The 17,728-nt window shown below is 44.9% G+C and overlaps 1 protein-coding gene across 1 annotated transcript in view; it reads left to right on the top strand.

The window, feature by feature from the left end:
• Window positions 1–17,728, top strand: part of LOC109879649 (ankyrin-3) — a 90,905-nt gene that overhangs the window by 40,519 nt on the left and 32,658 nt on the right. The window contains exons 2-4 of the mRNA XM_031813065.1: window positions 6,286–6,387; window positions 7,371–7,469; window positions 9,688–9,786. Coding sequence (XP_031668925.1) covers window positions 6,286–6,387; window positions 7,371–7,469; window positions 9,688–9,786 — 300 coding nt within the window. The remainder of the gene's footprint in view (window positions 1–6,285; window positions 6,388–7,370; window positions 7,470–9,687; window positions 9,787–17,728) is intronic.

Genomic DNA, 17,728 nt, shown 5'->3' with positions numbered 1-17,728 from the left:
TTAATCAGTCATATGGCTTGGGGGTAGAAGCTGTTCAGCAGTCTGATGGCTTGGGGGTAGAAGCTGTTCAGCAGTCTAATGGCTTGGGGATAGAAGCTGTTCATCAGTCGTATGGCTTGGGGGTAGAAGCTGTTCAGCAGTCTGATGGCTTGGGGGTAGAAGCTGTTCAGCAGTCTAATGGCTTGGGGGTAGAAGCTGTTCAGCAGTCGTATGGCTTGGGGGTAGAAGCTGTTCAGCAGTCTAATGGCTTGGGGGTAGAAGCTGTTCATCAGTCGTATGGCTTGGGGGTAGAAGCTGTTCAGCAGTCTAATGGCTTGGGGGTAGAAGCTGTTCATCAGTGGTATGGCTTGGGGGTAGAAGCTGTTCAGCAGTCTGATGGCTTGGGGTAGAAGCTGTTCAGCAGTCTAATGGCTTGGGTGTAGAAGCTGTTCATCAGTCGTATGGCTTGGGGGTAGAAGCTGTTCAGCAGTCTAATGGCTTGGGGGTAGAAGCTGTTCATCAGTCGTATGGCTTGGGGGTAGAAGCTGTTCAGCAGTCTGATGGCTTGGGGGTAGAAGCTGTTCAGCAGTCTGATGGCTTGGGGGTAGAAGCTGTTCAGCAGTCGTATGGCTAGGGGGTAGAAGCTGTTCAGCAGCCTAATGGCTTGGGGTAGAAGCTGTTCAGCAGTCTAATGGCTTGGAGCCTTTTGGTCCCAGACTTGGTGCTCCAGGACCGCTCCACATGGCAGGAGATGTTGAGCTTCATCGACTGTCTGTTTCTTGTTTGAGTATTGCATGAAAGGAACATAGTCTGTGGTAGATTGTGAAATGCGGCATCTTTTTTCTTGAGAAGTCTTTGGCGGGGAGACAGATGCTGTGGGATTATTTCTCCAGGGAGGCTCTACATATCTCCACATCACACTGTTTGTTCTAGAAAGAACAGGTGTTAAACAGATTGACCTCAGAGACAGCCCTGTGAGGAGGGAGGACCCAAGGAGAATACCATTAGACAAAGACGGGGGGGGATTACCCAAGGAGCATACATTCTACAGACAACCTCCTCTAGTGTAATATTCTACAGACAACCTCCTCAACTTTAACATTCTACAGAGACAGTAACCTCCTCTAGTTTAACATTCTACAGAGACAGTAACCTCCTCTAGTTTAACATTCTACAGAGACAGTAACCTCCTCTAGTTTAACATTCTACAGAGACAGTAACCTCCTCTAGTTTAACATTCTACAGAGACAGTAACCTCCTCTAGTTTAACATTCTACAGAGACAGTAACCTCCTCTAGTTTAACATTCTACAGAGACAGTAACCTCCTCTAGTTTAACATTCTACAGAGACAGTAACCTCCTCTAGTTTAACATTCTACAGAGACAGTAACCTCCTCTAGTTTAACATTCTACAGAGACAGTTAGCTCCTCTAGTTTAACATTCTACAGAGACAGTAACCTCCTCTAGTTTAACATTCTACAGAGACAGTAACCTCCTCTAGTTTAACATTCTACAGAGACAGTAACCTCCTCTAGTTTAACATTCTACAGAGACAGTAACCTCCTCTAGTTTAACATTCTACAGAGACAGTAACCTCCTCTAGTTTAACATTCTACAGAGACAGTAACCTCCTCTAGTTTAACATTCTACAGAGACAGTAACCTCCTCTAGTTTAACATTCTACAGAGACAGTAACCTCCTCTAGTTTAACATTCTACAGAGACAGTAACCTCCTCTAGTTTAACATTCTACAGAGACAGTAACCTCCTCTAGTTTAACATTCTACAGAGACAGTAACCTCCTCTAGTTTAACATTCTACAGAGACAGTAACCTCCTCTAGTTTAACATTCTACAGAGACAGTAAGCTCCTCTAGTTTAACATTCTACAGAGACAGTAACCTCCTCTAGTTTAACATTCTACAGAGACAGTAACCTCCTCTAGTTTAACATTCTACAGAGACAGTAACCTCCTCTAGTTTAACATTCTACAGAGACAGTAACCTCCTCTAGTTTAACATTCTACAGAGACAGTAACCTCCTCTAGTTTAACATTCTACAGAGACAGTAACCTCCTAGTTTAACATTCTACAGAGACAGTAACCTCCTCTAGTTTAACATTCTACAGAGACAGTAACCTCCTCTAGTTTAACATTCTACAGAGACAGTAACCTCCTCTAGTTTGTGCTGTGTAATCTCATGAAGCATTCTGGGGTCTCAGCTATATTTATCAGCCATCAGCTTCAGACTGCAGACGCTCAGGCAGTGGGGGGGCATGTGTGTGCAGACTGCCTGCTGCCTGTGGTGTGTGTGGTGTGTGTGTGCGTTTGTGTGACTAGGGTGTGTCAGGATCAGAAATCTTTACTACACTACGGCACTGCACCAAGATCAGATCAGAGAGACACACGTTTCAGCCCAGATATTACTGTCTGTTTACAGGCCAGATATTACTGTTTACAGCCCAGATATTACTGTCTATTTACAGCCCAGATATTACTGTTTGCAGCCCAGATATTACTGTCTGTTTACAGCCCAGATATTACTGTTTGCAGCCCAGATATTACTGTCTATTTACAGCCCAGATATTACTGTTTGCAGCCCATATATTATTGTCTGTTTACAGCCCAGATATTACTGTTTACAGCCCAGAAATTACTGTCTGTTTACAGCCCAGATATTACTGTCTGTTTATAGCCCAGATATTACTGTCTGTTTACAGCCCAGATATTACTGTTTATAGCCCAGATATTACTGTCTGTTTACAGCCCAGATATTACTGTCTGTTTACAGCCCAGATATTACTGTCTGTTTACAGCCCAGATATTACTGTCTGTTTATAGCCCAGATATTACTGTTTACAGCCCAGATATTACTGTCTGTTTACAGCCCAGATATTACTGTCTGTTTACAGCCCAGATATTACTGTCTGTTTATAGCCCAGATATTACTGTCTGTTAACAGCCCAGATATTACTGTCTGTTTATAGCCCAGATATTACTGTCTGTTTACAGCCCAGATATTACTGTCTGTTTACAGCCCAGATATTACTGTCTGTTTATAGCCCAGATATTACTGTTTACAGCCCAGATATTACTGTCTGTTTACAGCCCAGATATTACTGTCTGTTTACAGCCCAGATATTACTGTTTACAGCCCAGATATTACTGTTTACAGCCCAGATATTACTGTCTGTTTACAGCCCAGATATTACTGTCTGTTTACAGCCCAGATATTACTGTCTGTTTATAGCCCAGATATTACTGTCTGTTTACAGCCCAGATATTACTGTTTACAGCCCAGATATTACTGTCTGTTTATAGCCCAGATATTACTGTCTGTTTACAGCCCAGATATTACTGTCTGTTAACAGCCCAGATATTACTGTCTGTTTACAGCCCAGATATTACTGTCTGTTAACAGCCCAGATATTACTGTCTGTTTATAGCCCAGATATTACTGTCTGTTTATAGCCCAGATATTACTGTCTGTTTACAGCCCAGATATTACTGTCTGTTTACAGCCCAGATATTACTGTCTGTTTATAGCCCAGATATTACTGTCTGTTTACAGCCCAGATATTACTGTCTGTTTACAGCCCAGATATTACTGTCTGTTTACAGCCCAGATATTACTGTCTGTTAACAGCCCAGATATTACTGTCTGTTTATAGCCCAGATATTACTGTCTGTTTACAGCCCAGATATTACTGTTTACAGCCCAGATATTACTGTTTACAGCCCAGATATTACTGTTTACAGCCCAGATATTACTGTCTGTTTATAGCCCAGATATTACTGTCTGTTTACAGCCCAGATATTACTGTCTGTTTACAGCCCAGATATTACTGTCTGTTTACAGCCCAGATATTACTGATATTCTCCATAACAACACTCAGTAATCTGCTGTATCTGCACAATGCTAATCATATAGCCTATCTATCAGACAAACAGTGCACAGGGCCAGCTATAATGTTGGCATGGCATCTGTCTTTCTCTGTCTGTCTCCCTGGCAGGTAGCCAAGGTACTGTATAACAGCAGCAGGAACTACTGTCTGTTAATCAGGGACTACTGTCTGTTAATCAGTGACTACAGTCTGTTAATCAGGGACTACTGTCTGTTAATCAGGGACTACTGTCTGTTAATCAGGGACTACTGTCTGTTAATCAGGGACTACTGCCTGTTAATCAGCAGGGACTACTGTCTGTTAATCAGCAGGGACTACTGCCTGTTAATCACCGAAGACTACTGTATTTTAGTCAGGGACTACTGCCTGTTAATCAGCAGGGACTACTGCCTGTTAATCAGGGACTACTGCCTGTTAATCAGCAGGGACTACTGCCTGTTAATCAGCAGGGACTACTGTCTGTTAATCAGGGACTACTGTCTGTTAATCAGGGACTACTGTCTGTTAATCAGCGACTACTGTCTGTTAATCAGCAGGGACTACTGCCTGTTAATCAGCAGGGACTACTGTCTGTTAATCAGCAGGGACTACTGCCTGTTAATCAGGGACTACCGTCTGTTAATCATTAAGGACTACTGTATGTTAATCAGGGAGTACTGTCTGTTAATCAGCAGAGACTACTGTCTGTTAATCAGGGACTACTGTCTGTTAATCAGGGACTACTGCCTGTTAATCAGCAGGGACTACTGTATGTTGATCAGCAGGAACAACTGCCTGTTAATCAGGGACTACTGTGTTAATCAGCAGGGACTACTGCCTGTTAATCAGCAGGGACTACTGCCTGTTAATCAGGGACTACTGCCTGTTAATCAGCAGGGACTACTGCCTGTTAATCAGCAGGGACTACTGTCTGTTAATCAGGGACTACTGTCTGTTAATCAGGGACTACTGTCTGTTAATCAGCGACTACTGTCTGTTAATCAGCAGGGACTACTGCCTGTTAATCAGCAGGGACTACTGTCTGTTAATCAGCAGGGACTACTGCCTGTTAATCAGGGACTACCGTCTGTTAATCATTAAGGACTACTGTATGTTAATCAGGGAGTACTGTCTGTTAATCAGCAGAGACTACTGTCTGTTAATCAGGGACTACTGTCTGTTAATCAGGGACTACTGCCTGTTAATCAGCAGGGACTACTGTATGTTGATCAGCAGGAACAACTGCCTGTTAATCAGGGACTACTGTGTTAATCAGCAGGGACGACTGTATGTTAATCAGCAGGGACTACTGTATGTTAATCAGCAGGGACTACTGTCTGTTAATCAACAGGGACTGCTGTATGTTAATCAGCAGGAACAACTGGCTGTTAATCAGGGACAACTGTCTGTTAATCAGGGACTACTGTCTATTAATCAACAGGGACTACTGTCTGTTAATCAACAGGGACTACTGCCTGTTAATCACCGAAGACTACTGTATTTTAGTCAGGGACTACTGCCTGTTAATCAGCAGGGACTACTGCCTGTTAATCAGGGACTACTGTCTGTTAATCAGCAGGGACTACTGCCTGTTAATCAGCAGGGACTACTGTCTGTTAATCAGGGACTACTGTCTGTTAATCAGGGACTACTGTCTGTTAATCAGCGACTACTGTCTGTTAATCAGCAGGGACTACTGCCTGTTAATCAGCAGGGACTACTGTCTGTTAATCAGCAGGGACTACTGCCTGTTAATCAGGGACTACCGTCTGTTAATCATTAGGGACTACTGTATGTTAATCGGGGAGTACTGTCTGTTAATCAGCAGAGACTACTGTCTGTTAATCAGGGACTACTGTCTGTTAATCAGGGACTACTGCCTGTTAATCAGCAGGGACTACTGTATGTTGATCAGCAGGAAAAACTGCCTGTTAATCAGGGACTACTGTGTTAATCAGCAGGGACTACTGTATGTTAATCAGCAGGGACTACTGTCTGTTAATCAACAGGGACTGCTGTATGTTAATCAGCAGGAACAACTGGCTGTTAATCAGGGACAACTGTCTGTTAATCAGCAGGGACTACTGCCTGTTAATCAGAGACTACTGCCTGTTAATCAGCAGGGACTACTGCCTTTTAATCAGGGACTACTGTCTGTTGATCAGCAGGGACTACTGCCTGTAAATCAGCAGGGACTCATGTCTGTTAATCAGGGACTACTGTCTGTTAATCAGCAGGGACTACTGCCTGTTAATCAGCAGGGACTAATGACTGTGTGTGTGTGTGTGTGTGTGTGTGTGTGTGTGTGTGTGTGTGTGTGTGTGTGTGTGTGTGTGTGTGTGTGTGTTTGACTGCAGTATACATGGGTACTAATGTTTTGTCCAGTCAGTGTAGATCATAACCTAGGTGATCTCTGTGTTACAGATTGACAGTAATGCCAGTTACTTGAGAGCAGCCCGGGCAGGGAACCTAGAGAAGGCTTTGGATTACCTGAAGACTGGGGTCGAAATCAACATCTGTAACCAGGTTAGTCCCTAACCATGACCCCTGACCCCTATAACCTAACTATCTAGACTGGGGTCGAAATCAACATCTGTAACCAGGTTAGTCCCTAACCATGACCCCTGACCCCTATAACCTAACTATTTAGACTGGGGTCGAAATCAACATCTGTAACCAGGTTAGTCCCTAACCATGACCCCTGACCCCTATAACCTAACTATCTAGACTGGGGTTGAAATCAACATCTGTAACCAGGTTAGTCCCTAACCATGACTCCTGACCCCTATAACCTAACTATCTAGTCTGGGGTCGAAATCAACATCTGTAAACAGGTTAGTCCCTAACCATGATCCCTGACCCCTATAACCTAACTATCTAGACTGGGGTCGAAATCAACATCTGTAACCAGGTTAGTCCCTAACCATGACCCCTGACCCCTATAACCTAACTATCTAGACTGGGGTCGAAATCAACATCTGTAACCAGGTTAGTCCCTAACCATGATCCATGACCCCTAACCATTTAGACTGGGGTCGAAATCAACATCTCTAACCCAGACAGTCCCTATCCATGACCCCTAAGCTCTGACCCCTTTAAAAAATGTTTTTAAATGTAACCTTTATTTAACTAGGCAAGTCAGTTAAGAACTAATTATTATTTACAATGACTGCCTACAGGGGAACAGTGGGTTAACTGCCTTGTTCAGGGGCTGAACGACAAATTTGAACCTTATCAGCTCGAGGATTTGATCCAGCAACCTTTTTGTTACTGGCCAAACGCTCTAACCACTAAGCTCTGACCCCTGACCCCTAAGCTCTGACCACTAACCTTAACCCAACCAGTTCAGATAGACAACTCCCTCAGCTTTCTTTGGAAATCACCTCAGTGAAACCCAGCCCCTAAGCTACATGAGTTATTGGTAAATGTTAGTTCTGATATTGAGAATCCATAGCTCCTGATGTGTCTGTGTTCACCTCTATCTCCCTGTATTCTCTGTCCTGCTGTAGAATGGCCTCAACGCCCTCCATCTGGCCTCTAAAGAGGGCCATGCCGAGGTGGTCACACAACTCATCAAGCTGGGAGCCAATGTGGACGCTGCAACTAAGGTTAGCCCCGCCCCTCTCCTCCTCTGAGAAGATAGATAATAAGATAGGAGGAGCTGGTAGCCTATAGGGAGGAGCCTGACTGGTAGCCTATAGGGGGGATGGAGGGAGGGGACTGACAGGTCACCTATAGGGAGGAGTTATAGGGAGGAGCGTAACTGGTAGCCTATAGGGAGGATGGAGGGAGGAGTCTGACAGGTCACCTATAGGGAGGAGTTATAGGGATTGCGCTACATAGAGAATAGGATGCCATTTGGGATGTAGAATGTGTCTATGTTGTTGACAACACAGTTAATTGGCCTATCAGAGAGCTGAGTTAAAGCTGTGACATCATATGAATGGGCCTATCAGAGTGCTGTGACATCATATTTATTGGAACTACCCATCCCAGATCCGGGAGAATTGTCATCAACTACACTAATTAGCATAGCGCAACGGTAAAAAAATATTACTAGAAAATATTCATATTCATGAAATCACAAGTGAAATATAGCCTAGCATAGCATTATGTCCAGCTATCAGCAGGAAGCTCGGTCACGAAAATCAGAAAAGCAATCAAATGAACCGTTTACCTTTGATGATCTTCGGATGTTTTCACTGACGAGACTCCCAGTTAGACAGCAAATGTTCCTTTTGTTCCATAAAGATTATTTTTATACCCAAAATACCTCCTTTTGTTGGTCACGTTATGTTAAGAAATCCACCGGAAATAGCGGTCACGACAACGCTGTGATATCCATAATATCGACAGAAACATGGCAAAGTTTTTTATAATCAATCTCCAAGGTGTTTTTCAAATATCTATTCGATAATATATCAACCGGGACAATTGGCTTTTCACTAGGAGCGAGAGGAAAAATTACTACCTCTGTCTTTTACGCAAGAATCACTCTGAGAGCCCTCAGCTAGCCACTGACGTAATGTGGTCGTTTACGCTCATTCTTCAAAATAAAGGCCTGAAACTGTCTAAAGGCTGTAGACACCTTAGGGAAGCCACAGAAAAGGGAATCTGGTTGATATCCCTTTCAATGGGCAATAGGGATGCATAGAAAGACAGGGGTTTCAAAATAAGAGTCACTTCCTGATTGGATTTTTCTCAGGATTTCATCTGCAATATCAGTTCTGTTATACTCACAGACAATATTTTTACAGTTGTGGAAACTTTAGAGTGTTTTCTATCCTAAGCTGTCAATGATATGCATATTCTAGCATCTGGTCCTGAGAAATAGGCAGTTAACTTTGGGAACATTATTTTTCCAAAAATAAAAATAGTGCCCCCTAGTTTCAAGAGGTTAATGGGCCTATCAGAGAGCTAAGAGAGAGCTGTGACATCATATTAATGGGCCTATCAGAGAGCTAAGAGAGAGCTGTGACATCATATTAATGGGCCTATTAGAGAGCTAAGAGAGAGCTGTGACATCATATTAATGGGCCTATCAGAGAGCTTAGAGAGAGCTGTGACATCATATTAATGGGCCTATCAGAGAGCTAAGAGAGAGCTGTGACATCATATTAATGGGCCTATCAGAGAGCTAAGAGAGAGCTGTGACATCATATTAATGGGCCTATCAGAGAGCTAAGAGAGAGCTGTGACATCATATTAATGGGCCTATCAGAGAGCTGATAGAGAGCTGTGACATCATATTAATGGGCCTATCAGAGAGCTTAGAGAGAGCTGTGACATCATATTAATGGGCCTATCAGAGAGCTAAGAGAGAGCTGTGACATCATATTAATGGGCCTATTAGAGAGCTAAGAGAGAGCTGTGACATCATATTAATGGGCCTATCAGAGAGCTAAGAGAGAGCTGTGACATCATATTAATGGGCCTATCAGAGAGCTTAGAGAGAGCTGTGACATCATATTAATGGGCCTATCAGAGAGCTTAGAGAGAGCTGTGACATCATATTAATGGGCCTATCAGAGAGCTAAGAGAGAGCTGTGACATCATATTAATGGGCCTATCAGAGAGCTAAGAGAGAGCTGTGACATCATATTAATGGGCCTATCAGAGAGCTTAGAGAGAGCTGTGACATCATATTAATGGGCCTATCAGAGAGCTGATAGAGAGCTGTGACATGTTACTGGGCCTATCAGAGCAGAGAGTCGGCAGTACCATGCTGTCTCAGGCTATCAGAGCAGAGAGCCGGGAGTACCGAGCCGGCAGTACCACTCACGCACGCACTCACTCACTCACTCATCCCTCCCTGTGTCTTTCCAGAAAGGGAACACAGCTCTCCACATAGCGTCTCTGGCTGGTCAGGTGGATGTAGTGAAGGAGCTGGTGACCAGCGGAGCTAACATCAACGCACAATCTCAGGTGAGTCTAGGACCGCCCCCTTTAGACACACCCACAGTCTCAGGTGAGTCAAGGACCGCCCCCTTTAGACACACCCACAGTCTCAGGTGAGTCAAGGACCGCCCCCTTTAGACACACCCACAGTCTCAGGTGAGTCTAGGACCTCTCCCTTTAGACACACCCACAGTCTCAGGTGAGTCTAGGACCTCTCCCTTTAGACACACCCACAGTCTCAGGTGAGTCTAGGACCGCCCCCTTTAGACACACCAACAGTCTCAGGTGAGTCTAGGACCTCTCCCTTTAGACACACCCACAGTCTCAGGTGAGTCTAGGACCTCTCCCTTTAGACACACCCACAGTCTCAGGTGAGTCTAGGACCTCTCCCTTTAGACACACCCACAGTCTCAGGTGAGTCTAAGACCACCCCCTTTAGACACTCCCACAGTCTCAGGTGAGTCTAGAACCTCTCCCTTTAGACACACCCACAGTCTTAGCTGCATACTGTAAATAACAGATGTAGACTAACAGTAAAATGCTTATGGGCCTTTCCCAACAATGCAACAAAATTATAACATGAGGAATAAATACGCAATGAGTAACGATATCTTGTCTATATACACGAGTCTATCTGCAAGGGTACGAGGTAATTGAGGTAGATATGTACATATGAGTAGTGGTAAAGTGACTAGGCAGCAGGACAGATAATAAGCAGTAGCAGCGTATGCGATGAGTCAAAAGAGTTCATGCAAAGGGGGTCAATGCAGTTAGTCCGGACAGCTATTTAGTTAGCTATTTAACTAACTATTTAGCGATCATAGTCTGCTGCTGGAAAAACGTATGTGTTATGGCTTTACACCCCCTGCTAAATTGTGGATAAAGAGTTACCTGTCTAACAGAACACAGAGGGTGTTATTTAATGGAAGCCTCTCTAACATAATCCAACATAATCCCCAGGGAATTCCCCAGGGCAGCTGTCTAGGCCCCTTACTTTTAAAAATATTTACTACCGACATGTCACTGGTTTGAGTAAAGCCAGTGTGTCTATGTATGTGGATGACTCAACCCTATTCACGTCAGCCACTACAGCGATTGAAATGACTTCCGATACTTAACAAAGAGCTGCAGTTTGAAATTGTTGCAACCCCTATTACCAGCCTATTCAACCTCTCTTTCGTATTGTCTGAGATTCCCAAAGATTGGAAAGCTGCCGCGGTCATCCCCCTCTTCAAAGGGGGAGACATTCTAGACCCAAACTGTTATAGACCTACAGTGGGGAGAACAAGTATTTGATACACTGCCGATTTTGCAGGTTTTCCTACTTACAAAGTATGTAGAGGTCTGTAATTTTTTATCATAGGTACACTTCAACTGTGAGAGATGGAATCTAAAACAAAAATCCAGAAAATCATATTGTATGATTTTTAAGTAATTCATTTGGATTTTATTGCATGACATAAGTATTTGATACATCAGAAAAGAAGAACTTAATATTTGGTATAGAAACCTTTGTTTGCAATTACAGAGATCATACGTTTCCTGTAGTTCTTGACCACGTTTGCACACACTGCAGCAGGGATTTTGGCCCACTCCTCCAAACAGACCTTCTCCAGATCCTTCAGGTTTCGGGGCTGTCGCTGGACAATATGGACTTTCAGCTCCCTCCAAAGATTGTCTATTGGGTTCAGGTCTGGAGACTGGCTAGGCCACTCCAGGACCTTGAGATGCTTCTTACGGAGCCACTCCTTAGTTGCCCTGGCTGTGTGTTTCGGGTCATTGTCATGCTGAAAGACCCAGCCATGACCCATCTTCAATGCTTTTACTGAGGGAAGGAGGTTGTTGGCCAAGATCTCGCGATACATGGCCCCATTCATCCTCCCCTCAATACGGTGCAGTTGTCCTGTCCCCTTTGCAGAAAAGCATCCCCAAAGAATGATGTTTCCACCTCCATGCTTCACGGTTGGGATGGTGTTCTTGGGGTTGTACTCATCCTTCTTCTTCCTCCAAACACGGCGAGTGGAGTTTAGACCAAAAGGCTCTACTTTTGTCTCATCAGACCACATGACCTTCTCCCATTCCTCCTCTGGATCATCCAGATGGTCATTGGCAAACTTCAGACAAGCCTGGACATGCGCTGGCTTGAGCAGGGGGACCTTGCGTGCGCTGCAGGTTTTTAATCTATGACGGCGTAGTGTGTTACTAATGGTTTTCTTTGAGACTGTGGTCCAGGCTCTCTTCATGTCATTGACCAGGTCCTGCCGTGTAGTTCTGGGCTGATCCCTCACCTTCCATGATCATTGTAATGCTCCGGGTGTCGTGGGTGTGGAGTCAAACGCAGGAGACAGAGAGTGCAATGCTGTGCTCTTTAATTGCACCAACGCACCACAGGGTGCTCACAATAATAACGGCCCCAAACACGGGGAATGAAAAATGTACAACTGAAAAATGCACGACCAGGAACTAACACGTTCCTCTACTACAGAGCCGAAAGTTACAATGATTAATCCCGCACAACAAGAAGCCCAACTAAAGAAGCCCAACTAATCATCACAAACAGGTGCCACCAATAAACATACAAGGAGGGGGAGGAAAGACAATCAGTGGCAGCTAATAGGCCGGTGACGACGACCGCCGAGCGCCACCCGACCGGGAAGGGAAGCCACCCTCGGTCAGACTCGTGACAATCATTGATGCCCCACGAGGTGAGATCTTGCATGGAGCCCCAGACCGAGGGTGATTGACCATCATCTTGAACTTCTTCCATTTTCTAATAATTGCGCCAACAGTTGTTGCCTTCTCACCACGCTGCTTGCCTATTGTCCTGTAGCCCATCCCAGCCTTGTGCAGATCTACAATTTTATCCCTGATGTCCTTACATAGCTCGCTGGTCTTGGCAATTGTGGAGAGGTTGGAGTCTGTTTGATTGAGTGTGTGGACAGGTGTCTTTTATACAGGTAACGAGTCCAAACAGGTGCAGTTAATACAGGTAATGAGTGGAGAACAGGAGGGCTTCTTAATGAAAAATGAATATGTCTGTGAGAGCCGGAATTCTTACTGGTTGGTAGGTGATCAAATACTTATGTCATGCAATAAAATGCAAATGAATTACTTAAAAATCGGCAGTGTATGAAATACATGTCAAATAAAATAAAATCAAATTTTATTTGTTACATACACATGGTAAGCAGATATTAATGCGAGTGTAGCGAAATGCTTGTGCTTCTAGTTCCGACAATGCAGTAATAACCAACGAGTAATCTAGCTAGCAATTCCAAAACTACTACCTTATACACACAAGTGTAAAGGGATAAAGAATATGTACATAAGATATATGAATAGTGCAGACCTCACTACCCTCTGGAGAGCCTTACGGTTGTGGGCGGAGCAGTTGCCGTACCAGGCGGTGATACAGCCCGACAGGATGCTCTCGATTGTGCATCTGTAGAAGTTTGTGAGTGCTTTTGGTGACAAGCCGAATTTCTTCAGCCTCCTGAGGTTGAAGAGGCGCTGCTGCGCCTTCTTCACGATGCTGTCTGTGTGGGTGGACCAATTCAGTTTGTCTGTGATGTGTACGCCGAGGAACTTAAAACTTACTACCCTCTCCACTACTGTTCCATCGATGTGGATATTGGGGTTTTCCCTCTGCTGTTTCCTGAAGTCCACAATCATCTCCTTAGTTTTGTTAACGTTGAGTGTGAGGTTATTTTCCTGGCACCACACTCCGAGGGCCCTCACCTCCTCCCTGTAGGCCGTCTCGTCGTTGTTGGTAATCAAGCCTACCACTGTTGTGTCGTCCGCAAACTTGATGATTGAGTTGGAGGCGTGCGTGGCCACGCAGTCGTGGGTGAACAGGGAGTACAGGAGAGGGCTCAGAACGCACCCTTGTGGGGCCCCAGTGTTGAGGATCAGCGGGGTGGAGATGTTGTTACCTACCCTCACCACCTGGGTGCGGCCCGCCAGGAAGTCCAGTACCCAGTTGCACAGGGCGGGGTCGAGACCCAGGGTCTCGAGCTTGATGACGAGTTTGGAGGGTAATATGGTGTTAAATGCTGAGCTGTAGTCGATGAACAGCATTCTCACATAGGTATTCCTCTTGTCATCACTACTCTGGACGGCTCTGACTTAGAATACGTGGACAACTACAAATACTTAGGTGTCTGGTTAGACTGTAAACTCTCCTTCCAGACCCATATCAAACATCTCCAATCCAAAGTTAAATCTAGAATTGGCTTCCTATTTCGCAACAAAGCATCCTTCACTCATGCTGCCAAACATACCCTTGTAAAACTGACCATCCTACCAATCCTCGACTTTGGCGATGTCATTTACAAAATAGCCTCCAATACCCTACTCAACAAATTGGATGCAGTCTATCACAGTGCAATCCGTTTTATCACGAAAGCCCCATATACTACCCACCATTGCGACCTGTACGCTCTCGTTGGCTGGCCCTCGCTTCATACTCGTCGCCAAACCCACTGGCTCCATGTCATCTACAAGACCCTGCTAGGTAAAGTCCCCCCTTATCTCAGCTCGCTGGTCACCATAGCATCTCCCACCTGTAGCACACGCTCCAGCAGGTATATCTCTCTAGTCACCCCCAAAACCAATTATTTCTTTGGCCGCCTCTCCTTCCAGTTCTCTGCTGCCAATGACTGGAACGAACTACAAAAATCTCTGAAACCTGGAAACACTTATCTCCCTCACTAGCTTTAAGCACCAACTGTCAGAGCAGCTCACAGATTACTGCACCTGTACATAGACCACCTATAATTTAGCCCAAACAACTACCTCTTTCCCAACTGTATTTAATTTTTATTTATTTATTTATTTTGCTCCTTTGCACCCCATTATTTTTATTTCTACTTTGCACATTCTTCCATTGCAAAACTACCATTCCAGTATTTTACTTGCTATATTGTATTTACTTTGCCATCATGGCCTTTTTTGCCTTTACCTCCCTTCTCACCTCATTTGCTCACATTGTATATAGACTTGTTTATACTGCATTATTGACTGTATGTTTGTTTTTACTCCATGTGTAACTCTGTGTCGTTTTATCTGTCGAACTGCTTTGCTTTATCTTGGCCAGGTCGCAATTGTAAATGAGAACTTGTTCTCAACTTGCCTACCTGGTTAAATAAAGGTAAATAAATAAATAAATTGTCCAGATGGGTTAGGGCAGTGTGCAGTGTGGTTGAGATTGCATCGTCTTTGGACCTATTTGGGCGGTAAGCAAATTGGAGTGGGTCTAGGGTGTCAGGTAGGGTGGAGGTGATATGGTCCTTGACTAGTCTCTCAAAGCACTTCATGATGACGGAGGTGAGTGCTATGGGGCGGTAGTCGTTTAGCTCAGTTACCTTAGCTTTCTTGGGAACAGGAACAATGGTGGCCCTCTTGAAACATGTGGGAACAGCAGACTGGGATAGGGATCGATTCAATATGTCCTTAAACACACCAGCCAGCTGGTCTGCGCATGCTCTGAGGGCGCGGCTGGGGATGCCGCCTGGGCCTGCAGCCTTGCGAGGGTTAACACGTTTAAATGTTTTACTCACCTCGGCTGCAGTGAAGGAGAGTCTACATGTTTTGGTTGCGGGCCGTGTCAGTGGCACTGTATTGTCCTCAAAGCGGGCAAAAAAGTTATTTCGTCTGCCTGGGAGCAAGGCATCCTGGTCCGTGACTGGGCTGGTTTTCTTTTTGTAATCCGTGATTGACTGTAGACCCTGCCACATACCTCTTGTGTCTGAGCCGTTGAATTGCGATTCTACTTTGTCTCTATACTGACGCTTAGCTTGTTTGATTGCCTTGCGGAGGGAATAGCTACACTGTTTGTATTCGGTCATGTTTCCGGTCACCTTGCCCTGATTAAAAGCAGTGGTTCGCGCTTTCAGTTTCACGCGAATGCTGCCATCAATCCACGGTTTCTGGTTTGGGAATGTTTTAATCGTTGCTATGGGAATGACATCTTCAACGCACGTTCTAATGAACTCGCTCACCGAATCAGCGTATTCGTCAATGTTGTTGTCTGACGCAATACGAAACATATCCCAGTCCACGTGATGGAAGCAGTCTTGGAGCGTGGAATCAGATTGGTCGGACCAGCGTTGAACAGACCTCAGCGTGGGAGCTTCTTGTTCTAGCTTCTGTCTGTAGGAAGGGAGCAACAAAATGGAGTCGTGGTCAGCTTTTCCGAAGGGAGTGCGGGGGAGGGCCTTATATGCATCGCGGAAGTTAGAATAGCAATGATCCAAGGTTTTACCAGCCCTGGTTGCGCAATCGATATGCTGATACAATTTAGGGAGTCTTGTTTTCAGATTAGCCTTGTTAAAATCCCCAGCTACAATGAATGCAGCCTCAGGATATTTGGATTCCAGTTTGCAAAGAGTCAAATAAAGTTCTTTCAGAGCCATCGATGTGTCTGCTTGGGGGGGAATATATACGGCTGTGATTATAATCGAAGAGAATTCCCTTGGTAGATAATGCGGTCGACATTTGATTGTGAGGAATTCTAAATCAGGTGAACAGAAGGACTTGAGTTCCTGTATGTTGTTATGATCACACCACGTCTCGTTAACCATAAAGCATACGCCCCCACCCCTCTTCTTACCAGAAAGATGTTTTTTTCTGTCGGCGCGATGCGTGGAGAAACCAGCTGGCTGCACCGTCTCCGATAGCGTCTCTCGAGTGAGCCATGTTTCCGTGAAGCAAAGAACGTTACAGTCCCTGATGTCCCTCTGGAATGCTACCCTTGCTTGGATTTCATCAACTTTGTTGTCAAGAGACTGGACATTGGCGAGTAGTATGCTAGGGAGTGGCGCGCGATGTGCCCGTCTCTGGAGCCTGACCAGAAGACCGCTTCGTTTGCCTCTTTTACAACGTCGTTGTTTTGGGTCGCAGGCTGGGATCCATTCCGTTGTCCTGGGTGAAAGGCAGAACACAGGATCCGCTCCGGGAAAGTCATATTCTTGGTCGTACTGATGGTGAGTTGACGCTGCTCTTATATTCAGTAGTTCTTCTCGACTGTATGTAATGAGACCTAAGATGACCTGGGGTACCAATGTAAGAAATAACACGTAAAAAAACAAAAAAATACATAGTTTCCTAGGAACGCGAAGCGAGGCGGCCATCTCTGTCGGCGCCGGACTTTCCTGACAATTGTAACGACATCTAATCTCCCCACTGTATATCCATCCTACCCTGCCTTTCTAAAATCTTCGATAGCCAAGTTAATTAACAGATCACCGACCATTTCGAATCCCACCGTTACTTCTCCACTATGCAATCTGGTTTCCGAGCTGGTAATGGGTGCACCTCAGCCACGCTCAAGGTCCTAAACGATATCATAACCACCTTCAGTAAAAGACAGTACTGTGCAGCCGGCTTCATTGACCTAACCGAGGCTTTCGACTCTGTCAATCACCGCAACGTACAAAAAAAGGATAGTAAATAAGTACACGGAGAGCTAACATTAATGACATATCCATCTCTTTTGGCTCAACGTGGAGGAGAGACTTCATCACTACTTGTATTTGTGAGAGGTATTGACACTGAGCTATAATATGTTCGGACCCCATGAAGAGTACCTGCTGCCTTTGCAGGAACTAATGGGGATCCATAATAAACCCCAGGAAGAGTAGCTGCTGCCTTGGCAGGAACTAATGGGGATCCATAATAAACCCCAGGAAGAGTACCTGCTGCCTTGGCAGGAACCAATGGGGATCCATAATATACCCCGGGAAGAGTAATTGCTGCCTTGACAGGAACTAATGGGGATCCATAATAAACCCCAGGAAGAGTAGCTGCTGCCTTGGCAGGAACTATTGGGGATCCATAATAAACCCCAGGAAGAGTAGCTGCTGCCTTGGCAGAAACTTATGGGGATCCAAAATATACCCCAGGAAGAGGAGCTGCTGACTCGTTGTTCATTATCTATGCATAGCCAGTTTACAAATGACCTCGATTAACC

The sequence above is a fragment of the Oncorhynchus kisutch genome, unplaced genomic scaffold, assembly GCF_002021735.2.
Source record: "Oncorhynchus kisutch isolate 150728-3 unplaced genomic scaffold, Okis_V2 Okis04b-Okis11a_hom, whole genome shotgun sequence".
Classification (NCBI taxonomy): Eukaryota; Metazoa; Chordata; class Actinopteri; order Salmoniformes; family Salmonidae; genus Oncorhynchus; species Oncorhynchus kisutch.
This window is presented reverse-complemented; position numbering and strand designations above follow the sequence as displayed.